At 44.1% G+C, this 26,315-nt stretch overlaps 1 protein-coding gene across 1 annotated transcript in view; it reads left to right on the top strand.

Moving 5' to 3' along the window:
* The window catches only part of LOC129323547 (unconventional myosin-X-like), a 115,882-nt gene extending 91,657 nt beyond the window's left edge, over positions 1-24,225 (top strand). Inside the window, exons 30-43 of the mRNA XM_054970082.1 lie at positions 2,026-2,121; positions 3,756-3,849; positions 5,335-5,390; positions 7,807-7,949; positions 8,562-8,756; positions 8,941-9,098; positions 10,123-10,246; positions 11,638-11,935; positions 12,356-12,563; positions 12,889-13,025; positions 15,321-15,444; positions 17,669-18,118; positions 19,235-19,426; positions 22,811-24,225. Of these exons, the coding sequence (XP_054826057.1) occupies positions 2,026-2,121; positions 3,756-3,849; positions 5,335-5,390; positions 7,807-7,949; positions 8,562-8,756; positions 8,941-9,098; positions 10,123-10,246; positions 11,638-11,935; positions 12,356-12,563; positions 12,889-13,025; positions 15,321-15,444; positions 17,669-18,118; positions 19,235-19,426; positions 22,811-22,924 (2,389 nt within the window). The 3' untranslated portion in view covers positions 22,925-24,225. The remainder of the gene's footprint in view (positions 1-2,025; positions 2,122-3,755; positions 3,850-5,334; positions 5,391-7,806; positions 7,950-8,561; positions 8,757-8,940; positions 9,099-10,122; positions 10,247-11,637; positions 11,936-12,355; positions 12,564-12,888; positions 13,026-15,320; positions 15,445-17,668; positions 18,119-19,234; positions 19,427-22,810) is intronic.
* The last annotated feature ends 2,090 nt before the right edge of the window (positions 24,226-26,315 follow it).

Raw genomic sequence — 26,315 nt, 5'->3', positions numbered from 1 at the left:
CGATACGCCACATCTAGGATAGCCACAATTTCCTCCTCCTCCTTCCCCAGGTATTCAGCCAACACCTCAGTCATCTGTTCTTGCGCTGACTTCCCTTCAACTTCTGGCAGACCACGAAAACGAAGCTGCTTCTCCATGTGTTTAGTTTCTGCAACTGACATCCTCCCCTTTACCAATCTCATCTCTGTTTGTTGCGTTTCTATTAAATTCTCCATCGCGTCTCCTACTGTTTTGACTCTCTGTTTCGTTCCTTGTAATTCACTGCTAATCGTTTCCACGCCTTTTTTCACTTCTGACAGCTCCGACTTTACTGTCTGTGTAACTTCTTTGACCTCTTTAATAAGCTCCAATTTCGTGTCCTTAAGTTCTTTCATCATGTCTATAAGTTTTTTGTCCAAATTTTCTATTGCCGATTGCCACTCTTTTTTCGACATCGTGGGGCTTGCTTTAGCTCGCTCCCACGAATCTGCTCTCTTCCTCAGCTCCGTGGCGTATAATTAAACGTTTTCCTTTTTTTCAAATGTCCCAATCTTTGCCAAAATTAATTTTTTATATCCAAAATGTCGGGCGTCTTTTCTCTATGGTTTCTCTATGTTATTATAATCCAAGATGGCCTACTTCCTCTTCCGCTGAAGCCACGACCTTTCCACTTTCAAAAATGGCGATTCCCCACTTCCTGTCCCTTGGCAAGGGCCGCTTCCCTCCAGCCACTCTATTGTTGTTACGCACTTCCTGTCTCCCGTCTTCCCACAGCAGGTCTCGCGATGGTGTCTTTTTCCCACAGCTCCAAAACCACAGGTATTCAAAACAATAGTCCGATTTTTGTAATAACTTCTTTAAACTTAGTCTCTTTTAAAATACAACTCCTGCCGAGTCTTCACCTCCTTTTCACTAGTCTGTTGCAGTTTAAAAATCTACTTTCTTTCCTCTCTGTTTTTGTCAATCTGTCCCGTTTCAAGAGATAGCGATCTTTACCTTCTCTTCAACTTTCTCGGGTTGTAATCGCTGTTTCGATCTTAAATTCTCCTCTCGACTTCCCTCCCCGATCGAAGCTTGGGTATGTAGGTCTTATGCCAGCCGAATTGGCCCCAAAATTGCCGCAGAGATTATAGCCGACCCGTCGCAAGGTGGGACCTCAAGGATCGGGGGGGAGACTCCTTGTGTAGAGCCCCCCCTCGTCCGAGATCTAGCTCACCCTAGGGTCTTGAGCGTTCTTTGCCTGCTCCCCACCTGAGAGCAGTCGGCCGCGGGTTATTTTCACCCCTCCGGCCGGTTAAAACGGCAATCCGGTCAGCTCCGCAAATGGAGCTGCGTTAGACCTCCATGAATCCCAAACCGGAAGTCCCAAGCATCTCAGAATCAATGGAGGGTAGCAACAATATATAATTAGTCCTGAGGGGAGAGCCTAGAACAAAGGCTTTTTGAACATAGAGCAGAAAATGTGAGAGACAATGGATACCTCTTTTAAGAGGAACCTTTGATCCTGTTTCCTGAATGTGAAGGTGCCTTATTTAAAATCCTCATGGTACTGTCTTAGGCTACTAATTAGTGCTTTGGTACAGCCCTTTCACACTCCACTTATCCATTCTGCATGGAGAACAATAGTGCTTCAAAGTTTTCTTGGCATTTTCTCCCAGTCAGCTTCTCCATATTTTGGTCTCTTTGAAATCCAACAAGATGCCTCCCTGGCCCCTGAACTGCTTCTCCTAATTTAAACATTATTTTCTTGTCTTTATTGATGGCATTTTGGTGGTCTAGTTCAAAGAATTAATCTCTTTTGAGCAAAAAGGAGGCAGTCTTCAAACGGAGGTTACTCCTCACCCACCCACCCACCCCCACTCCAATGTTCAGCTTTTCTCCATCTTTGGATGCCTGCCTTTGCTTGCTTATTTGGTGCCACCAGATAGAATGCTCTGAAGTATTCCTGAGACATCAGAGGAAGCACTAAACCTCAGAGGTATGACCTTTGTCAAGTAGCCACAGTATTCTAGTTCTCACCATTTGCTTTTTTTGTTTTTTTTCCAGAGAGATTGTGGATATTCATGAGAAAGAAAATGCTCTCGATATTGTGACAAATGATCGTGTTTACCACATAGTGGCTGAGTCACCAGAGGATGCCAGGTATGGGATACCAGAATGGGGTGGGTGCAGGGCCGGCGCGCCTATTGAGGCCAGGTAGGCGGAGGCTGCAGGGGTGGGGTGCCGGAGGGAGCACCGGAGGAGGCGCGGCGGGCGGGAGCGCGCGCCACAAAGCACCAGCCTCCTATCCCTCCCACCCCGCGCCGCTGCCACCGCCAGCACAAGCCCCCGGCCAGGCACAGCCACCGCGGGCAGTTATCTGCAGCGGTGCAGGCAACCAAGCGGGAGAGCTCGGAGGCCGCCCGCCGCAGCAATCAGGCCGGTGGCGGTGTGTGCGCTCCCATGATAACATCACGCGTGACGTCATCATGCAGGCTGGTGCGCGCGCGCGCGCGTGCTTATGAGTGCAGGGGCGCCCGGCCGGCCAGCCACGAGCGTGGCAAACCCTTGCACTGCCCCTGGGTGGGTGTTTCTAAGTATCTTTGGTCCTAACCCTGCCCTGGAAATAAAAGTTGCTTTTCCAACTTCTGCCATTTAAAATGTTGCAATATCTTATAAACCTTCTGAGCCCAAATAAAACGTTCTTGCCCCCTGATGCTGTAACTCCAGTTGGATGTATTCACACACCCATCTGAACTAGTATTGCTGTTGAAAGCCTTTTACCATTGCTGAAATAAACATCTAAAGTGTAGATAACTTCCTTGACATGTTTCATAGACTTTCATGGCTATGATTACATCACCATTGGTCAAATGTCTTGCAAGCATCTGAGCACCTGTCACTTATTCTCTCTGGAGTTATTTACTCAATTGACATCTTTCGCTGTTCCATCTGCTCACTGGTTGTGACACTATTGTCTGCTGTGAGTTAATTAATTGCCAGAGGCTAATAGGGCAAATGGCCTTTTGGTCTTTTCCAGCTCTGTAGTGGCATCTGATTGCAGTTCACATTGCAATATTAAGATCAGCCAGCAAGAAAGTACAGCCTCTGCTTGGGGAAAGGGAGTCAGTTTCCTAGAGCAGCACTTTGTTCCATTGCTGATGCTGAGCAGCAGCCACAGCTCTTTTTGCACCCATTGGCATTCATCTCTGTAGCAGAGGAGGGGACACAGCTGAGTGATAGTCGCTCTGTGTGTGTAATGCCCTCAAGACATAGCTGACTCACGGTGACCCCTGGTGGGGTTTTCATGGCAAGAGACTAACAGAGGTGGTTTGCCGTCACCTGCCTCTGCAACCCTGGTCTTCGTTGGAGGTTTCCAGTCCAATTACTAACCAAGGCTGACCCTGATTAGCTTCTGAGATCTGATGAGATCAGGCTCACTTGGGCTATCCAGGTCAGGGAGTGATAGTCACTACACATTGTATATTGAAAGCCCTGTATTCAGTCCCTCTATCTCCAGTAGCAGAGCCAGACAAGATTGCCCAAGATTTTGGAGTACCTCTTCAAGTCTAGATAAAACATGCTGTGATTCAGTGGTCCAATTCAGTATGAGTCAGCTCCCTGTAAAAGTTTCCAAAGAGGACAATTCACTGAGGTTCTGATTTATTGTATGTATAATATTCAAAGGGAATAATGCCACAACACTGAGGTAAATGTTTTGCCCGCCTGATCACTCTCTGAAATCAAGTCTTTTACTGCCCATCTGAAAGCGGATCTTGCTATGGTCTTTTTATCAGTGATTGGTTTAACATCCTGAGTCGTGTGCACAGTGCAACGGAGCAGCAGCTGAGGGAAATGCAGGATGAACAAGCCAACCCAAAGAATGCTGTGGTGAGTGTCTATCAGGTGGGGTCTGACAGGAATGAGAAGATTTTACAATACAGTCCTAAGGATAATTATACTCTTCTAATTGTACTAAAGTCAGTGGACTTAGAATGGTGTAATTCTTGTTTAGTTTAGTTTAGAAACTTTAGGTTCTTAGTGTTCTGGCAATCTGACAACTAAGGAAAGTTTGTTTTCTCCTATCTGCTATCACTGTCCTTGAGCAGGATCATTAAAAAAGATCTTGCCACTGTGGTGCATGCACTAGTATCATCTAGATCAGACTCCTGCCATCTGAACTACCTGGGACTGCCCTTGAAGACTGCCCAGAAGCTACTGTTGGTACAACATGTTTTGGCCAGAATGTTGACTGTAGTGAGTTGTAGTGACTGGCTCCCAATTTGCTTCTGGGCCCAATTCAGGGTGCTGATATGGACCATTAAGCCCTGTACAGCTTTGGACTAGCATGCCCTGAAAACTGCTTACTCCCAAGTGAACTTACCCAACCACTCCAGTTCTCTTCAGAAGTTCTGCTTCAGTTTCCTCCAACATCTGAGGCTAGACAGGTGGCAAACCCAGAAAGGGCCTTCTCAGTTTTGGCACCTAAACTTTGGACCTCCCTCCTCATGGAGATACATCTTGGTCCCTTGAACATTGTCTTCTGTCAGTAGGTGAAGATTTTTGTTTGTTTGGCTTTTTAAAAGCTGTTTGAAATGTTTGCTGCCTTGAGGACCCTGCATTAGGTGGAAAGGCAGCATTGAAATGTTTTAAATAAGTAAAAATAATAAATGTGCAGAGCACTAGGAGATTTATTTGTGGGAAACTCTTTACCAAGATCGAGACCAGGAAAAGGCTGTGTCTCCTTCAAGAGGATTGCTGAAGGATATAGTGTTGTGAGGAACTCTGGGAAAAGTACATCTCATCCCATGGGATCTAAATAAGTTTGCCAACTCTGGCTTGAGAAATTCCTGGAAATTTGACAGCAGTACCTGGGAAGGGAGTTCTGTTTCTCTAAGATTGTATGGTATACGATAGAATCTGCCCTCCAAAGCAGCCATTTTCTCCAGGAGATCTGTGGCAATTCCAGAAGAACTCCAGCCCCCACCTGGAGGTTGGTAGCACTAGATCCAAGTCAGTTCATGCCAAGCCACCTGGAGTCAGGAGCTAAGGGCAGCTTTTGCCCACACTGTAGTGTTATCTCCAAGAGCAGCGCTTTACTTTTTCACCATTAGAAAGAACGGCATCTATTCATTTTTGCTGAAAAAAGCAAAGGGGACTGTGTAAGAGCAGGGGCTTAATTTGCTTGTGGCCTGTGGCAAGCCCAGCCATTAAGCATCAAGCTTCCTCCTGTCTGTATAGTCCTACACTTTCATCTGCATATATCCATTTTGGATTCTGGTTGGTTATGCTAAAATGTGACAGAATCTTGGGATGATAAAGTGAATGTTTGGGGCTGGCTTAAATATATGTGCTTGTTTTTATGTTGTTTTAAAGGGAACTTTGGATGTTGGACTTATCGACTCTGTCTGTGCTTCTGACAATCCTGACAGGTAGGCTATAGCTACATGTATTTATTTATATGGCTAATATTTCAAAATTTCCAAATGTTTTCAATACAGTGATAGTTGTATAACAAAAAATATTACATGAAATCTTCCTGGAGTTTACTTGGGTAAATATAAACAGCTAAGCAGCCGCTTAATGCCTTCTGCCAGAATAAAATCGTTCCCTAACTGTCACACCAAATGGCTGTTTATTTTTAGTAGTTTGGCTTTGGTTCCAGAAGCTGCTTGGAGCAACTGTCTTAGTAGATTCTAGTAGCTGTGAGTTAGAATACAGGAGCTAGTATTTTCTACAGTGTTTTCAAGTTTGGGAAGGTGTTTGCAATGGCCTATAGCCTCTGTCAAGTATGTTAATATAGTGCATGCTGTGAAAAGAGACTGCTACATGGGAGTGGTGTAGCCCAGTACCGCCCCTTGGGGTGCTTTGCTTTCCCCCATGTATCTTTCAACATCTGTAGACTATTGCACAGAATGATGGGATCGTGGACCTTGTGCTTTTGTCTCTGTCACCTTGTGACTCTTGTCTGCTACCTCCAGAGTGGTGGATTTTCTGACAACAGCACATGCTGAGCCATTTTACAGCCCTCCCATTGCAACTGGAGAAGCTTTAGAGTGTAGCTGTTACAGCATCATACTAGAACTGCGGTGACCCAAGTTCAAATCCCCTCTCTGTCTAGTTAGGCTCTCTCATTCAGCTTAACCAAACTTACAGGCTTGTTGTGAAGATAAGATGGAGGAGGAGAGAACTGTGTCCATAGCTCTAAATTCCTTAGAAGAAGGTTGGGATAAAATGTAATATAATAGAATAATCTTACAGCCTTGTAAAAGGAAAGCAAAATTAAGAATGTGTTCCTTTGTGTCTTTTAACCAGAAAATTGAGTTTTCTTCAGTACTAATCAAGGCTGAGAATATCAGTTTAATGTTGGATTTTTTAAAAAAAATCTAAATAAAATAAGGTTATTTTAATGCTGCCCTGACCTGGATAACCCAGGCAAGCCCAATCTCATCAGATCTCAGAAGCTAAGCAGGGTTGGCCTTGATTAGTACTTGGGTGGGAGACCTCCACCGAAGACCAGGGCTGCAGAGGCAGGCAATGGCAAACCACTTCTGATAGTTTATTGCCATAAAAATTCCACCAGGGGTCGCCATAAGTCATCTCTGACTTGAGGGCACCACACACACACACACATTTAAATGCTAAAGGCACAATCTCAGGGACACTTATTACAAATAAAGTGGTGTAGACATAAAAGCTGATGGAAGGGTCTATCCAAATTACTTACGACACTGAAGTTGTTCTTTATCTGATCTGAAGGGCAACCCACTTTTTTCAACATCTCATTCTTGCTAAACACAGTGAATATTTTGGAGAAGTAAGACACACTTGTTTGCCATGTGATAGGAATGTTCTCTACACTATCGATAGGCAGACATGAGGCAGCACCTGACTATGGGAAAGATGAGACCTATGTATATATGTACACACACAAAATGGGGGACCTTTGGGGGAGATCTCATTACCCCCCCACAAGTGACCCTCCTGGCCACACTATTTCCACTTTCTCTCCCATTTTCCTTCTTCCTTCCTTTCCTCACACCTATTTTTTCAGTTTCCTTCCCAAGCTGCTACTTTCCTTCCAGTTGTTTGTTCCCTCTCCTCCCTCACATCTTTTCCCTGCACGACCATGACATTTTCTCTCTCATACCCTCCCCTCCCCCTTGCCCATGTGGCCCTGCATCATCTTCCCCTCCCCTCCCTTTATCCTGGCTCTCTGACCTCCTGGCGGGACTGAAGCAGTACTAGGTGCCATTTTGTTCCTTCAGATGTATCATTTTTTTATTTTTGGGAAGTTTGGAAAACATTTTTTCCAGTTTTGAGATATTTTTGGAATTCCCTCAGGTTTGTAGAAACATCTATCCCTTCATGGCGCCATTCTGCAGATTTTTAAAATGCGTATCCTGCGGTCAAGTTGAGAGATGTATGATGGTGCCATGCAGCCATACACAAAAAAATGAGAGTTAAAAATATTTATTAACAAATGGAGGTTATTGGAAGGGAGCCAAAAGAGGCTTTGTTTACATAGATACTTTGAGGAGAGGATGTTCTTCCACAATAACTGGAAAGAGGCTCTTTTTTAAAGAAATTTATTGGGTAGGTTAACATACTTTTCACAGATTACATATTACATCCATTTCTTTTTCAACTAGTACTAATTGTCTTACACTTATCAATTCAAATACACATTTCCCACCCTCCCTCCCCCTCTAAAAGAGGCTCTAAAGCATGTCTAGTGTGCGGGAAGGAGAGGACTGCAGTTTTCCTGTACTGAACAATTTTCTGATCTTCTGGGCTTTGGCTTCAGGTAGAGTCTAGTAGGTAACCTACTTATGTTATATTTTGCAGGCCAAACTCCTTTGTGATCATCACTGCAAACCGAGTCATTCATTGCAACAGCGATATCCCTGAGGAGATGCACCACTGGATCTCTCTCTTGCAGAAGCCTAGAGGCGAATCCAGGGTCGATGGACAGGAGTTTCTTGTGAGAGGTAAAAAGGCAGCCAAATGGTACCCCTCGCCATGAGAAAAGAATGATGAAAAAGACTACATAATTAAACCTGTGACTGTAACACACGATAATGTCCCAAGGCACAGTTGCCATGAGAGCAGATGTGGTGCAGTGGCTAAGAGTGTTCATATCTCTCCTCAGCCACAAACTCACTGGATGGCCTCAAGCAAGCTGTTACTTTCTCAGCACAAAATCTACAGTATTGCACAAAAATATAGGGAGAGTGTGAAAATTACTGAGGTATAAGCACCAACACTGAAAAGTAACACACAGTGCAATCCTAATCAGAGTTAACAGCCTTCTAAGACCATAAGCTGCTTAAGGTTGCACTGTTAGACATCTGAGTGTTGTTATTATTTATAATGAGTACTCAGACTATACGGCTAATAAACAAGTAAGGAACACTGCAGTTCCACTCAAGGGTTTCAGCTAGCCCTAGTGAGAGATCAGGAGCAGCTGAGTCTTTACCATTATTTCCCCCCTTACCTGCTTCTGACTGAGCCCCAACAGTAGCCATAATCATGCGGATTCAGAGAAAAACAAGACTCTTTCCTCCAGCCCACTGACTCCTGTTGTCCCTCTTCCTTGCTAGGCTGGCTTCATAAGGAGGTCCAGAACAGCAGCAAAACGTCTTCATTGAAGGTGAAAAAACGCTGGTTTGTGTTGACCAGCACTGCCCTCGACTACTACAAATCGTCAGAGCGCACAGCCACCAAGCTTGGAACTCTTGTGCTCAACAGCCTTTGCTCAGTGGCCCAGCCTGATGAACGGGTCTTCAAAGAAACAGGTAAGAAACATCAAAGAGTGGCGATGCAGAGGTGTTGCTAAGTCTTCCTCCGGCAGCTGTGAAACAGTACTCCAGGAGAGTTTATTGCATTCTTTATAGTTTTTTGCACAACTGTAATTGTGTGGAGCATCCAAATTCGAGGTATACATCCAATTTCACTGCCTATTTCTGATTGTGCTGGCAGGTTATTGGAACATCACTGTGCATGGCCGAAAGCACTCGTACCGCCTCTACACCAAGCTACTGAATGAAGCCATGCGCTGGGCCTCTGCCATCCAAGGAGTCATTGACAACAAAGTTCCTATTGAAACACCCACACAACAACTTATACGTGACATTAGAGTAAGTATTTTTCTGAGACTTAATATGAGCTCTGCCAGAGTCTAAGAAGGACAGAAAAAAGGGACCAGGGGTTTTATATATATAAATGAAGCCATATGTTGAATCATCTTTGGCATATGAACTGAGCCAAAAGGTTCAGGCCAGTCTCCTGCAAGAATTCTCCATAAGCTCAAGGAAATGGTATTCTTCAGGATATGGAAATCTTTCTTTATGCAAATCTCTGTGGTCTTGCTCAGTTCTTGTCCCTACCAGAGATGTGAGAATACTTCTAAGGGAGAAGAAATACCAGTATCCCCTTTAACACACAAGCTGTAAGTTATTAAGGAAAAATGAGCCCTCCTTGCTCTTTTAGGATATAGCAGTTTAGGGTTTTCCCTTGTGCAAGTACCTGAACATCTTTTTTCCATCATGTATATCTTCTGATTTTAGTTTATTTAGTTTATTTATGCATACACTCAGGGTTAAATCCTTACTTCAGCGGTTTATGTGTGTAACCCTGGGGGCTGAAGGAAGGTTTCCAATGTCACTGTCAGTGAGATGTTCTTATATTTTGTGTATTGTGTGTGTGTGTGAGAGAGAGAGAGAATGCATTGTGAGCCACCTTGAACACTCCCATTGTAGCAGAAAGGTATGGCATTCAATTGAATAATAAACTATTTTACAACACAAGAAAGTTCATGGAAAGGTGCAGAAATAGATTTATTCACTCAAAAATATTTTGAACCAACAGTAACCTTATTTTGAGGAATTCTGTATATTTATAGTCTTACAGCAGAATTTATTTGTAGAGGGTGTTGCTGGTTAAATTTGTTTCTGTGGCCATCTGTGGACTTATTTTGAGAGCTTCTCTTTTGCTGGACTGCATCACCTTTATATGATATAAAGTACCCGAGCCTTCAAATATACTTGAATTGTCTGAAGTTCTCTGTAAGTCAACCAAAAGGTGTTGGATTAATACTGACAGTATTATGTGTGGCAGAAAAAGTCAGGGTCTACCTGAAAAATCATCTGTCTTTCTCTTCAGGAAAACAGCATGAATCCTGAAGTGGTGGAACAGACTTACCGGAGGAATCCTATCCTAAGATACACTCAGCATCCCTTGCACTCTCCATTGTTACCACTGCCCTACGGGGATATTGGGATCACCTGTAAGTGGTTTTGGAGTTTGGGAGTATGTGCTGTGGCAGATGTTTGAATTCAGGGGGGAGGGCAGGTGGAGAGAAATACTATCTTTATTCAGCAGAATTTGAGTCCAGTGGCATCTTGAAGACCAACAATTCAAAGTATAAGCTTTCTAGAGTACAAGCTCCCCTCTTCAGGTTTCTGAAAAGCTTGTTGGTCGCCAAGGTTGCCACTGGACTCAAATCCTGCTGCAGCCCTACACGATTACCTACCTGTAACCATCTTTATCCACGTTCCTTTTTTTTTTAAAGTAGCCATTCTTCCTGGGTCTGCTTGTCCTCCTTCTCTCTTTCACAGCAAGGTAAAATCAAGTTAATCAAGTACCTTCACAAAAACAAAAGGAAGATCAATGGAAGAGAATCCTTTTGTAAACTCAGAGAGATCTATTTTTTTTTATTTCTAGACTGCACAGTTCTAAGGGAGGATGTGCCATGTGCCTGTCGCAAGGGACAGTCATGTGACTTGCCTGAGACTAGCATGCTTAAGTTTGGAACTCTTTGAAATTGACAAGTAGTCAGCAGCTATGCTTAGTTTTGCATTTATCAATAATTGCTTTTATCACTGACATGTTCATTCATAAAACTGAATGATGGCATGTCAGAAGTGTCAGATACTGCCAAGTGCCATGACCTTTGGAAGCGCTATCAGGAGTTGCCTTGCTCTTGTTCCTGGAACAGCTCAGGGCCTCAGCTAAAGAGAGGAAGAGGAGGGTGACGTTTTGTTTATCTTCCTCCTCCTCCCCACAAAGCTATGGCTTCCCAAATGACTGGCTCAGCTACTCTAGCTAGCTTGCTACTTTATTGTTAGGGCAATCCATACTTTCAGCAGCCACATTTCAAAATGGGCCTGTATATTCTGTTCAGTTCTATCTGGAGTAATCTTGTGAAAGTATTTGAATAGTTATCCTAAGTTGTCGGGCAAGTTTCCTTTCTACTCTGTGTTATGGAGGCAAAGTGTTGGAAAGATGAAGATAATATTTTCAGTATGGAAATTCTGCTTTTGGATCTCTATGACATGTTGGGTACTATATTTTCTTGCTTGGCACCAAGGGTATGTATGACACAAACTGGAGGTTGTTCTTCTTGACTGCCAGAAAAACCTTTAGTTACAAAGGGCTTATTGTATTGCCTCTTTCATGAATATTCACCCGTGTAATGATCAGGATGGCTGTCCCCAAGTGTTTGGATCAGCCAATGCCCTCATGAATTGCTGAGGTCCAGAATACTTGGTGGGTCTGGTTTTCATTCTTCCACATTGCTTCTTGGAGTGTTTATCTACTGGCTTGCCAGTCAGGAGATTTCCAACGTAAGACCGATGTCCTCCCTGTCTTGTATTTGTGCCTCCTCTCCCCTCACAGTGCAGCAAGAAAAGGGGTACAGCAGCCTCCAAGATGAAGCCATGAAGATCTTTAACTCCCTGCAGGAGATTGAGACTGTGCCTGACCCCATCCCCATCATCCAAGGCATCTTGCAGACTTGCCATGACCTCAGGCCCCTCCGTGATGAGGTCTATTGTCAGCTGGTCAAGCAGACAAACCATGTGCCACAGCCCAGCAGCCCTGGTAACCTTCACCACTGGCAGCTGATGACCTGCATGAGCTGTACTTTCCTGCCCAGCCGGGGAATCCTTCGTTACCTTAAGTTCCATCTCAGAAGGTGAGAGCTGTTCTGAAGGAACACCGTGCAGGCATAACTGCCTCAGTATCCATCCTTATCACTACAGATCATTTATGAAGAAGTTAGATAGCACCAGTCATTATACAGATCCATGGAATGATCCTCCCCTCCTTTTTACTCCCTTTGCGCTGCAAAGAACCCTGTTTACTTTTTAGTACTTTCATTGAACTGCTACACCTTTCATTTTCTGCTAGTTGACCCCGAGGCTTTAGAGGAAACCGAGTGTAAATGTCAGCCTGGGGCTGGAAAATTGTAAATCTCTGGTGTCTAAATTTAGTATAATGTATCATCTCCCTAGGCTTGGCTTAGACTGAGCCTTTCTCCAGTGCTATACATACAACACATGGTTCTGGTTTAAAGTTCATTTTGCAATAATGTCTTTATCTTTTCCCCTACCAGAGTAAAAGACCTCTTCCCAGGCACAGAAATAGATCGGTACTCCCAGTTCATCAGTGATTCACTGAAGAGAACCAAGAGCAGGGAGTTTGTCCCCTCCCAGGAAGAGATACAGGCCCTCATCACACGAGAGGAAATGACGACCACAGTTTATTGCCATGGAGGGGGCTCTTGTCAGATCACCATCAATTCCCATACCAGTGCAGGAGAGGTAAAAACAAAAGGCAGTATTTGCAGGACAAGGTAGCCCTGGAACATAGGGGTGGTGTTCACAGGGAGTGATGTGACTATAGCTGCTTGGTATCCTTAGGATAATTAAGGCCTTTTTGGCTCATCTTGATTTGTTTCCTGCATACCCAGGGAAGAATAAACGAAAAGATTTTGCTTTTTTTCTGCTGGGAGAAGCACAGGAAGTGGAGGGGCAGCTCTGTCCCTCTCTGTCTCCTCCTCTGTTCAACCTCAGCTTGTAAGCTCCTTGTCCTATTTTTCTTCAGTCAGTCTACATAGTTTTTAGTGCTCCTTTCTAATCCTTGTAGGTGGTAGAGAAGCTGATCCGAGGACTGGCCATGGAAGATAGTCGGAACATGTTTGCCCTCTTTGAACGCAACAAGCATGTGGACAAGGCAATTGAGAGTCGGGTGATCGTAGCAGACATCTTGGCCAAGTTTGAGAGGTAGTTGCTTTACAGAAGTAATTCTCAGCCCTGAATTATCTGGCCCAGCCTAAATCAGGTGTTGGCACAGTTTGCAAACTGCAGTGTAGTGCAGACACAGCCATAGTACTGGCTGTCTGGTATTTCCCCCTACAACTGACAGCATATTCAGATATCTAGGTCAGGCTCAGCTCTCATTTTCTGGGTCTGTTGTTCAAAATCCAGAGTCATTTTTGGAGCCTGAAGATTAGAGGTGCCAGAAAACTAGACGTTGAAGTAATGAGCAAGGTGATGCAATTTTCCAGGGCTGTGGCATGTGCTAGTCCACTTGACCAGCCAACAAAACACTGTGTTTCAGAAGGGCCAGGGGCTGTCATGTATTGCTTTTCAACCCTGAGTTCCACTCAGTAAATCCCTTTGTGAAGGACCTCTCTCCATCTGTGGAGGAGGATGTCCAGCATGGGGGATTATTCCTCTCTTCTGCTCCAGCAGGCAGGTTATGTTGTTGCAGTTTTTGGCTGGTTGACCCTCACAGGAGGAAGGATCTTGATCAGTTGATTTCCTTCCCACTCCACAGAGCAATTCTCCAAGCTTTAGTCCAGGAGTTCTTTTTCTCATTTGAACCTTCTTTTCACTTTAGTTTTTTTTTTACAAGTTTCTTTCCAATCTGACCTCAAAATTGGGAGTAATGGTATCTTTCAGTTAATTCTGTCTCCTGCTCTTTGAGCTGAGGTATATATTATACCCACCAAGAGATGTCTCCAAAGATAGAATCCTTGTGGTGAATTTTCACCTTTCCTGTTATAAACTCTAGAACAGTGGCCTTCAACCCATAGGTTGAGAGCCTCAGGTGGGTTGTGGAGGTCCGCTAAAGAGCTATAATGTTTTGGCTGACTTTGGAAGGACCTGCTGCTAACGCACATATGGAAGACAGCAACGGTTTTGTGGCTCCTGCTTTACTTTGCGTGCACACTGAAAAGAACAGCAGCAGTGCAAGGCAAGGGCATTCAGAGGAAGAGAGGACTATTGTATGGCTCTGCCATACAGCTCATTCCTCAGCGCTCTGCTTTGTTTCCTCTCTTCATTTCTGGTGTGCTGCTCACAGTTCTGGCCTGGACACCAGTGAAGGTGTAACTTTGGCTCCCCTCTTCCTGTCACATGACTCTCAGGACACATGCTTGCAGTTCAACAGATTCTGATGTGATGAATTTATACAATTCACAACCCATGAAGGGTCTGCACCTAGTTCACATTGCAAGATTTTATTCTCTAAGCCAACTGGCAAGCAGAGGCCTCATCTGGATCTATATAGATAAGGTCCTTTAAGAGGGCATTATGTTATACAGTATAATTAAAAGAGAGAGTTCTGAGTGATTGATCTTTTGCTCAGAAACCCAAGTAAAGAATTTCAGTGACTCTACTCTTTACTGGAATAAAGCATAACCCTTTTAATTAGGCAACAACTTAAAAAGATACACACACACTAATTAATCCTGTGATTGTTGAAAGAACGCCTGTACTAAATCTCTTAATATTTCTCAAACCTAACTGAATATGTAAAGTTTAAAGCTAAATCGATTTTTCAGTTGACTGTTTTTGATAATGCTTTGAAATGTCCTGGAACCCAGTACACACAGAAACAGCTCAGCTAAATCTCCTTTTGAGAGCCATCTACAGAAGTCCTGATTAGCCTCATACATGATGCTTTTTATAGACACAGTGATGGATAAAATGAAAAAAATCTATATAATTTTAAAAAGTGATTATTCTCTAGGTAAATTTATTGGTCCCCAAAATGATAAAAAAACAGATGTTCAGATCTTTATCAGATTGTGCTCAGATTTCTGAAGCAAGGTTACAAAGGCCAATGTCAACACTTCCTATTAAAACAACAATAAATCACAATTTCTTCAGCTGCTTGAACTGACTGCCAAAGATAAAAGCGATGCTGTGCTCATCCTGACCGTTAACAAGATACATAGAAATGCACATGATTAGCATGACTATCGATGATTTAAATCAAATTCATGTTACACTGGGCCTGAAAACGTTAAAGTTAACTGGCACGTAGCACAGCATCATTGCATTAAGAGTTTCCCTGCCCCCTTCCATGTAATTGGCTGATTCTTGCAGGCATAGGAAAACACCCAATGTGATGATACTGGGTTACGTGCTGAATCCTCCTAGACATCAGAGTGGAAGAGAGAGGAGAGCTTTCCATGCACATGTTGTTTTCAAATGGCCAGTGCAACATGTAGCTCAGCTTTTAATAGATCCATGATCAAGATGAATATCAGATTCTTCCCTACTTTACAGGCTCGCTGGGTCTATGGAAGAGGAGGAGGAAGGACACTGGCAGCTGTATTTCAAGCTGTATTGCTTTCTGGATGTTGAAAATGTTCCCAGAGAGGGAGTGGAATTTGCCTTCATGTTTGAGCAGGTAAACCCTTCGTGGTACATGGATGGGAGGGCCAGGCCTTGATGAGAAGACTTCACCCACAATGGCATATTAATAGCATGAAATCAAGCGGTCCGTTCCACTTGACAGATGGAGGACAACATGGAGATGTTATGATGTCAGCTCAAAAGGGTAGCCATGGAAGCCTGTTTAGCAAAATTAAGTACAAAACTAAGAAGAACAAATTGTATATTTGCTTTTTTTTATAAAGTAAAGGCAACAGGTCAAGCGATGCAAGTGAGAGTAGTAGTTGTGGCATAGCATTATGCAGAGCACAGGTGAATGCAGAATTCAATCAAATGAAAAATATCCAGTCAGCATGAGCATGACCCACTATAGTCCCAACAAATGGGTAATGAATTGTCATAGCAAAATCAGCAGTGTAAACATGGAACATGGAACGTTCCTTAGTGAGTAAGGAAGTCCCTTGATCCGTTGGAAACACTGAGTATAGTACAGGATGAATTGCTGGAGGGATGAGGAAAACTGCAAAGTGTGGAGGTGGGGGTGGGGGTGGGAACTAATTTGGAAATCCCACCCAGCCCTCCAGATCTGCCTCTCTGGGACTGCGTAAGCTCTCAGGGCTTCATTTCTTCTCTCTCCTCCACCCTCTTTTCCCCTTTGACTCTCAGCAGGTCGTCTTTGGAGCATTTTCAGTCCTTATCAGGTTTTTGCTTCTTTTTTCTTTTGGTTAATTTATGTAGTTGTATTTTTTCTGCATTCCTAGAATTTCCTGAGTAAGTAGAATTCCTCCCCTGAGTCTGTGGATGGACTCAATTTTGCTACTTCCAACATTCACACAAAGACCAACAGGTTTTCTATTTGGTATCATGATGATGATGAGCCAGAAATAAAATTTTTGGCCATTTATTTTAAACTGGAAAATTGAAAAACAAAGACCCCATTTCACATTTGTCAGGCTTCCCTTCTCTCTCTCTCATGCATACAGAGCTGACAAATGCAGCCCCCTCTGCAGCTGCTACATTAATGTAAATATAAGAAAGATGTCTGTGGTGTTAGGATTGTTCCCCTGGACTTCCTGATGATTCCTCTTGCTGGTGCCTTTCCTCCCCTACTTTGTTGTTTCTCCTCCTGTTGAAATGTAACTGTAAGCAGCTTGAAGCAGAGGCCTATCATAGATTTCAGTGAAGTCAAGGAAAGCTGCTTGTTGAATTCCACTGTTTTATAATGGATTACACAGCAGGTTAATCATAATGCTCCATGTCTTAACAGGATAGTTGTAGAACTGGGAAACATACAGGGCAGTTCTGCAGATGGAATTCTGCATCTAGAACAATGTTATGTGAGGATAGCAGTGGTTTTGGAACCACTGTCTAAAAGGGAAGGTGATAACAGAGTTCAGAATCATTTAGATGGAAGAGGCAGCAGGTCAACCAGTTCAGCCCTCTGCTGCAAAGCAGGACTGCATTCCCAGCCAGCCCCACCACCCATCAGTTCAGACAACAAAGAACAGGAGACTGCAGAACAATCATTGCAGGGCAAAGAGTTTTGACGAGCAGATTTAAGCCATCTTTTTTGTAGAAGCTGATTTCTAGATCGTGTAGGTGAAGTTGATTTCTTGTCACAGGGTGTGGTGATAGAGGAGTTTATAACTGTCTTTGAAAGACCAGGACAGGAATATTAACATTCCCTTTACCCAAAGGAATGATTAAGATAAACACTAGGCTTTTAGTAGCTGGAATGACTAGCAAGTGCTCTGTCCTTTGGCATAGTTAACTTTTCCTTGAAGGAATTTGCCTGCCATTGGAGTAAGGATGTTGTGTTGGCCTTGAGGGTTTAGTATCATATCTGTTGTTATATGTTCACAATTTATGTATTTATTTATACCCCACCTTTCTCCCAACGGAGATCCAAAGCAGCTCACATCATTCTCCTCTCCTCCATTTTATCCTTCCAACAGCCCTGTGAGAATGTGTGACTGGTCCAAAGTCCCCCAGTGAACATCCATGGCAGAAGTAGGCTTCAAACCTGGACTTTCTAGATCCTTGTCTGACACTCTAACCACTATGCCATGTCTGTTGCATCTGGCCGCAAGTTCATGTTATACACATACCTTCAAACTGGTATGGAGAAGATACTATGTTTGGATACCTTCCTCTGCTGGTAAACCAGTCTTGACAACAAGTGCCCTCAGTACAGAATCTTTATAAAGCTATGAATAATAGTTCCTTCTTGATGTTTACAGGCTCATGAAAGTCTCATTGACGGCCATTTCCCTGGTCCGGAGGAGACATTGCAACACCTGGCAGCGCTGAGACTACAATATCTACATGGAGACTCCTCCAAAATCTCCTGGTCCCTTGACAATGTCTACCCAGTGAACAGGCTGAAGTCCAAAATCTTGCAGTCCATGAAGAGCAGTGGCCCCAGCAGCCATGTGCTGGAAAGAAGGCGGACCAGTTTCCTGGAGGGCACTCTGAAGCGCAGCTTCAAGGCAGGCTCAGTGAAGAAACAAAAGGTGGAAGAGGAGCAGATGATGGAGATGTGGGTGAAAGAGGAGCTGTCAGCAGCTCGGGCCAGCGTAGTGGAGAAGTGGAGCAAACTGCAAGGGCTGCCTCAGCAGCAGGCCATGGTGGCTTACATGGCCATTATGAAGGAATGGCCTGGCTATGGCTCTACCCTATTTGATGTTGAGGTGAGAGAGGAACCACTGGTAATATTTGGGCCTCCGTCCAGAGAAAAGTCATGCTTAGTTAGTTAATAGGCTTTGACTGTGACTGATTTTTCCCATTGACTTCAGTGGAATCCCAGTACAAATAACATTTTCTGTATTGGACCAGTTATTTCCCCAAGTGTCCAAAACACTTTGCATTTATTAGCTCACTAGACCATTGTTACTATTGTTGTTAAGCAGATGATGATTTTTCCCAAGGCCATCATGTAAATTCCTTTCAACCAAGGAACTCCCTGGCTTGCAACTCAGTCCCTCAGTCACGGTGTTCTACTAGTTCTTCTTGGTGCAGATTCTCCAGGATCCACTTACTGACCCATCAGCAGAGACTCACCACACTCTGGTCTGGAGGAGGCAGCTCTCTTCTGAGCTAGCAAGGGGCATCTGTGTTCTTTCTGGAGGAAGCTGAGTCACTCTCCACTCAGAGTGCTGTTTCCATGGCCAGGTGCTGCAAGAATGCTGAACAAATCTACCCCTTTTTCTGTTTAGGAGCTTGCCTCCATGGCAGGAGTATGAAGGATGCTCCTTTAATATAGACCTGCCTTTTGATACAAGACACACACTTACACTTGGAAAAGATACTCCTTGTCCCACTGCTCCCAAGCCTATTGCCTGTGGTTCAGGCTCTTTTTTTTATTTGACCCCACTCACTAAATGCCTCTTAGATGCAGAAATGGATTGGCTGGAGATCCTTGGCAGAAAGTGAGGAACAGCTGGAATGAGCACAAATTGGGTGGGAGGAAACTTGAGTTTTGATCCATGAAATGTCCCCTAAGAAATCCTGTATGGTCTTATCTGCAGAGGTCAAGTTTTTTTTAAAAAATGGTCTTTGCAGAGCCCCAGACTGGGAAATTCTGATATTTAAGCCTCATTTAATAGCATATCTTAATTGGTTTTTTTAAAAAAAATATTTAATTCAGTTTCATCCTATTGAATGGAAAAGAAGGGAGGGGATTGGGGGCGGGGGGAAGAGCTGCTTGTACACATCCCGTTTAGTTGCTATCAGCATCTGCCTCCATCCCAGTATTTCCCCACCTTTGCTTTCTCCTTTTGCTAACTCTTCTTGGTTCTTTCTTGCAGTGTAAGGAAGGTGGCTTCCCAAATGACCTCTGGCTCAGTGTCAGCACAGAGAATGTGTCTGTCTACAAACGTGGGGAGCCTAAGCCTCTGGAAACTTTCCAGTATGAACACATTATCTTCTTTGGGGCTCCCCAGCCCAACACCTTCAAACTAACAGTGGATGAGAGGGAGATGTTCTTTGAAACCCCTCAGGTTTGTATCGTGAAACTCTAGGTTACAGAAATGTAAAAATGTAAAAAACACAATTCAAGATTCCTTTTTTCCCTGCTTCACCATTCAGTATTAGGTTTTAAGATTATTACCTGGTAGTTCCTTGGCACACAGATTGTCCCTCATGACCATTTGGACTTTTTATTTATTTATTTACGTCATTTATAGTCCGCCTTTCTCACTGAGACTCAAGGTGGATTACCCAGTATGAGGTTAATACAATCAGTATCAAGTAAGTACATTTCAATACAATACCATAAGGTAAACATATACAAATTTAAAGACATAGCATTAGCAAGGATCCAAGACATAGTAGAAAATACTGAAGCAAAACATAATCAATTCTAGGACTAACATCAGACAACATGGAGCTTTGGTTGTACATAGGAGTACATATTTAAAGCAGCAGATAATATATAAGGCAAAAATGGTGATGAAGTCTATGATCCCCAACTTGTTAGTGAAGCATCTGAGACCCCATCCCTACAATACAGCCCTCCCATTTGAGTAAAAAGCCTTTTTGAATGGTTCAGTTTTGCATCGTTTATGGAGAGTGGGGAGAGTGGGGGCTCTTCTGACTTCCTCAGGCAGGTCATTCCACAGGATAGGGGCCACCAGAGAGAAAGCCCTTGTGCGGGCTGCTGCTGACTTCACCTGTGTTGCAGCCTGACACCTGCAGGAGACCCTGTTCAGATGAGCGAAGCTGCCACGGAGGAACATAGGGAGGGAGGCGGTCCTGTAGGTATGCCGGACCAAAGCCGTGAAGAACTTTGTATGTAATAACTAATACCTTGAACTGAGCACGGTAAACGATGGGTAGCCAGTGGAGTGACTGTAGGATAGGAGTGATGTTCAGGCTCCTGCTTGCTCCTTTTTTTTTATATATATATTTTATAAACTACTACATACATACATAACCTACAAGACAGTAACTACAAAAGACTACAATAGCACAAGGGATGGGAAAGAAAGGAAAAAAAAAGAGAAGGGGAAGGAGGGGTGGAAAAAAGGGGAAGGTGACCTACAAACACTAAACACTACATTTCAATGCTTTCCCTTCATACTGCCATAGTAAAAAATAGCTTAATAAAATAGTGACGGAGTGGTTGATCATACAAATTACAAATTACAATTCAAATTAAATCTTTTTCCCTCCCCTGGGCCTCGGGCGCAATTCCCTCTGCGCAGCTACCGCCGGAGCGCTCATTGCCTCCCCCCTCCCTTCAGGCTTCGGATCCTCTTCTTTTTGCTTGGTGTCTGGTCCAAATTCTGGATTTTTATCCACAAAATCCCTTAGCTGATCTTCCGAATTAATCTTGTAAGCTTTATCTTTATAACTAAACCCGATTCCTTCCGGGAGTAGCCATTTGTACTTTATATCCCGTTCCCTCAAAAGAGCTGCCAACATCTTGTACTTAAATCTTTTCTTCCGCACTAAAAATGGAACGTCCTTCAATATCTTGACTTCATTTCCCAGAAAGTCCAATTCCGCATTGTATGAATTATATAGGATACTGTCCCGGACCCTCCTAGATGAAAACTCGATAACAATCTCGCGAGGCAGCTGCCGCTTCGTTGCATATTTTGAAGATGCCCGACGGACTCCCAAAATGGCGCTTTTCACTTCTTCTTTAGTTGCCCTCGCGGGTGTCGCTAAAAGTTCCGAGGCGAGATCCCATAAATCCTCTTTTTCCTCCTCTTTAACATTCTGGAGACGCAAAATGGTTTGTGTTCGCTCCACTTGCAGTCCGATCAGCTGGTTTTCCACCAACTTTAATTCCCTGTTCGTTGCTCTCGTAAGTGACGCACTTTCCCGGGCAGACTTCTCTGCCCCCCCCCCGCTGCTTCTTTAATGGCTTTCACATCGCTTTCAATTAAGCCCACCCTTTGATCTGTTTCATTCAGCTTGTCAACAAAGGGTTTTATGGCTTCCATAACCGCTCTTTTAACCAGTTCCTCAAGCGTCTCGCCCCTCTGCAAGGCAGCCGAACCTGACTTGCCAAGAGCAGGGCTCTGCTTTTTCGCTGCCATTTTAGGGGGGGGGGGACCGCCAATCTTCCGAGACTCTATGAGGGGGGAAAAATCCAAGTCTTCTAACCTTCAGACCCCACCACTCCTCGCATGCGCTTGTAGTAACAGAAGGGATTCGCTTACTTGCAGGCTTTCGCCTAATCCTGCTCCTTGCCGTTTTCCATAGCCCGGCAGCACACTGGGTGCCGCGCTCGTCTGCCGGCCTCCATAGGGACAAACAGGCGATTTACCCCCTCCCTCGATCTGTCAGAGGGCTCTTCCCGCCGCGTCCCGGACTCAGACTCCCTGCCTGAGAGTCTGGGGGCTAACCTTTGCAGATCAGCCGCCCGGCCAGGCGGCTCGGCCGCTTCCTCTCGGACCTGCCGAGAGGAGCGTCCGACATGGCTGCGAAAACGAAACCGAATCCCAGGCTCCTGCTTGCTCCTGATAACAATCGAGCTGCAGCATTTTGCACTAATTGGAGCCTCCTAGTTAACTTAGATGGGAGGCCAATGTATAGAGCATTACAGTAGTCAAGCCTTGATGTTACCATAGCATGGATCCAAGTGGCCAGGTCAGCATTGTCAAGATAAGAAGCCATCTTCCAGGCTAGAGTGAGGTTGTAGAAAGCATTTTTTGCGGCTGACTTGTTTTTCTAGTAATAACACTGAATCCAGTGTAACTCTTAGGCTTTTAACGGAGTCTGCTCCACCTAACTGTTTTCTTAGCGCAAGGATGAGGGGAGACCCTGAATGTGTTCCATTCTTTAGTCAGAAAAGATGCTATTAAGACATCACAGGAGGAATCTTATTCAAGCAGTGGCTAGGCCCAAATCTTGCTTAGCTTCAGAGGATATGACAACACCTATGAGAACCCTACCATTCACAAATTATGGAGTACACAGGTTGGGCCTGAGTTGTGTCTCTCTCATTCTCCACTCCCAGGCATCAGATGTAACTCAATTACACGAGCTGTGGATTCTCCTCTGTTCTGCTCATGCAGTATCCAATTAGGATTAGGAACACAGTATGTGGAGAAAGAGCTTCATACTTCCCCTCAAGCAATTTTCCCAGCCCGAAGCAGACTTGGGGGGGGGGGTGCTATTTGGGGAAGCAAAACAACATTGCCATGAGACATTTCCAGGTTGGGAAAAATGTCAGGGGTGGGTGGTGGGTAGGGACTGGAGCCACTTCTCCATGTGCACTGCGGTCTGGTAACTATCAATCTGGCTGGCATTGCAGCCCAATATTTGCAACTCAGACCTTCATTATTTGCAGAGGTAATTCCCATCTTGTTTTGGGGAGTATCAGAGAACGCAACAATGTGAGTGAGTGACTTTTCCTCTCGTTTTATTAGGTGGGGGAGATCATTAAAATCATGAAAGCCTACATCAACATGATTGTGAAGAAATGCTGCAGCAGCAAATCGGCCACCAGCCTGGACAGCCGTGCAAGTATCTGGACAAGGTGATGAGGCTGAACTGAACTTCTGAGAGACCTGCACCACCTCCCAGCTGGATTTGTAGCAAAGAGCCTTTTCAAAACCAAACCAAACCCTTCTCTGCCATGTTGCCTGAGAGAGGAAAAGCAAGGGCTGGTGCAGATCATCCCCTGGGACAGGGTTTGCTCCTCAGCCAACACCATAACCAAGAATACTACAGTTAGCAATTCCTAGGCAGTTTGAGGCTGAGCTTCCTTTGGCTTCATTCTTGTAAGAAAGAGCCTGTTGCAGGGGCAGAGAGAACACTTGGGAGTGAATGTTACCACGTTTCTCAGAGAGATCGAGGCACCATTTTGTGCAATAAAAGCAGCAGGAAAGAATGTGGGGAGAGTTGCAAAGGTGCTGCAACAAGCAAGATTGCTACATTGGCCTACCCCCCGGGTCCACGTGAGATGGGCTCCTGTTACTTCTTCAGCCAAGCTCTCCAGGAGCAAAGACTGAGTTCTCTCATATTTGGTGGTGTTCCCTCAGGGATGAGCTGCTACGACTGAATGAACTTGTTGGGATCCTTTCTGTGGGGCCATGATGTTGTCAGAGTGACCATCCCCAGGAGGTTCAAATGGAACCAAATCACAAAGTTTACCAAGCTACTACTGCTAAGTGTCTGGTTCGTCTTTGTTAATGGAGTCACACAAAGGCTTAAAATTCAAGCTTTAGGAACTACCCACTAGCCTAAGGCTATATGTGAAATGGACTTCCCTAGATCTGTTCTTCCAAGGTCATTGCAGAGGAGTGACTTCTTATGGTCATTGTAAAGGAGTGATTTCATATGGTGCATGATGAAGAAAGGTGCTGCTTACTGTAAAAATCCATGTATCCGTTCAAGGAGTAAACTTTGAGGTCAGATTTGTGTGTGTCCATTTGCAAGGAAGGGGCTCTGGTGACTTCTGTGCTACCTGTGGCACCTTCCCTCTGTGCAGGAGTTTGGGCTGGCATGTTCTGCTTTCCTTATTCTTTTACATAGACTTGTTTTTGTGCTGCTTGTCACATCCAAGCCCAGGTAACACAGAGACTGGATGAATGGATTTTTCCTCCAATAAGTTTCTTTATTCTCTTTGGTTTGCTTAAGAATCAATTGGCTGCTTATGCATTTTTAAAAAAAATCAAAATTCTGCAACAAAATAATCCAGATTCTCTCCCAAGATAAATTCTGAAGCCTCTATATATGTAAAATAAGTGGACTTATTTTACAAAGGGCTATGCAAAGTATGAAAATCCTGCTCAGCTGATCCCCTTGTTTCTGAGAGTTCATTGTGTAGATGTTTTCAAGTACCCCAGAAATTACTTGTGTGTTTTTAATGAAAGCAGAGACATTGATGAGAACCTTTCTATTCCATTCCACCCATTCCCTGGCCCTGCACTACTGCTGTGTCCTCGCCTCATGGGTTGCTGCAGGCAGCTTAAACCCAACTGGGAACATCACTTCCATTAGTACTATTGCAGATGTCCTTCTGCTCTTTTTTGTTGTTTAATTTGTAACTGGCTTTACAAGATGAAGGTTTAATAAATTATTGGATTGCATAATTAATTGCCTTGGTTTCAGGTCTTCATGCTTTGTTTATGCTGCACTGACTCATTCCTGTGTAATAATTGCAGCCATGGGTGACAACACTAGCTTGTTGGGCTTGTTTCAGCACTGTATTAACAATACACCTTCCCTCTGCTTAAATGTGAACAAGTGGAGGTAGGTGGGTAGAAATAAATCGTGTGTAAAATACCTTGGAGCCAGAGATAGGGATCAATGTCTTCACTGCTGCTCCAGAAGGCAAAGTGGGCAGATTTCAGTTGGAGAGCAGGAAAAACTTCCTAACCATGAGAGATTTGACAGTGGAATTAAACGTGGGGATGATGGGGAGGCTGATGGTGTTCAAGAATGCTCCACCTCTGGAACTCTGGCTCTGACCAGGGGGTTAAAACTAGAGAGCCCTGCAGGATCCCTTCCCCCTCTGGAGGAAATGGCACCTGCTTCTCAAAACTTTTGAAAACAAATTAAGAATTGATGAAATTATGAAATTATGGCCAAAATGTTTACCAGAGACAGATTAAAATTTGGCAGAGAAAATGCTTCATGGGACAGCTTTAGCACACAGGTTGCCAGTTTTCACCTATTAGCTTGAGGGCCTTTGTCTTACTTCTTCACAATTCAAAAAGGACTCCCTTCCTCTGTGGCTTGTTTTGCAATGTTTCTACCCCATTAGTGATTGAAGCAAGGGCTATTGTTCTTACAGCAAGGGCCTATAAGAAAAGCAATTTAACACAGTACATTAATCTTACTCTGTAATAGGCACAATATGTATTTCTGACCTGATTACTGCAGCCTTCTTCAAGGCTTTGAACAGAATACAGGATATGCGCATAAATGTTTCAGTGATTCTCCTCACCCACCCCCATTTTTTTCAGTCTTAGGAAAGGATATTATGAATTTCCTTATCAATAAAGACTCAATGGTGGTATCAACACGGCCCAGATAAGCATCGCCACTTTTTTCCAGCCTTAATTTGTTCCTAAGATACCACGCCAATTTCAAAATTGCTACTGTCTTTCAAATGTTTTAATTTTTACATTACATTAACAAAAAAAATCAGCTATAAATATGAACCAGAAACACAAGTGAGAAGCTTTGTTTGGCTTTACTTTTTGTTTCCCAAAGGCTGTCAGTCAGTCAAAGTGCTGTTCTGCTCTCAATCTGCACTTGCATTAGGTAGAATGTCCAGGCCCTAGCCAGATGGGACTCTCTGTACACAGCCCCTCCTCCCCACTCACACAGTCAGATGCAGTCCCCCCCGCCCCCCCCCCGAGAACAGGCCCACTTTTCTACCTCTAAAGTGTACACATCTAATCATGACAAAGGTAGCAGAAGCCTTTTCTTAGTGCTTAGGTTTGCAATCTGAGATGCAGCTGTGATATCTCCCATCATTCTTCCCTAAGAGGACGATGGTTAGTAGGGCTTTGATTTGTGTACATAGTTACTTAGACAGGATATGCTTCACAGGACCCACTAAAATTAATGGAAGCCACTGAAGTGCAGAAATGGGTTCTTCTCATTCTGCCAGTCCATGCTCTGTTGTAACCTCTGCTCATCCCAATTTGCTGTACAGCATCAGAGACCACCTTGGGTAGCACATTCAAGGGCCACACAAGGCCAAGCCAAGTGACTCATCTGCTTACTGCTACCTTTTGAATTCACCATGTTTCATTTTTAACTGCCTATGGTAAGTGGGTGTGGTCCCCCCACCCCTACATTTCTTCCATCAGGGCAGTTGATTGCAACAGGTTGCCTTCTAGATTCGGCACTGGAGTGCATGGGCAGGCAGGTGATGGATGCAGTGGACACCTCTGCCACTGGTAAGAGAAATCTAGA

This window comes from Eublepharis macularius, chromosome 2 (genome assembly GCF_028583425.1).
Source record: "Eublepharis macularius isolate TG4126 chromosome 2, MPM_Emac_v1.0, whole genome shotgun sequence".
Taxonomy (NCBI): Eukaryota; Metazoa; Chordata; class Lepidosauria; order Squamata; family Eublepharidae; genus Eublepharis; species Eublepharis macularius.
Note: the sequence above shows the minus strand (reverse complement) of the source record. Positions and strands in the feature narration are given on the sequence as shown.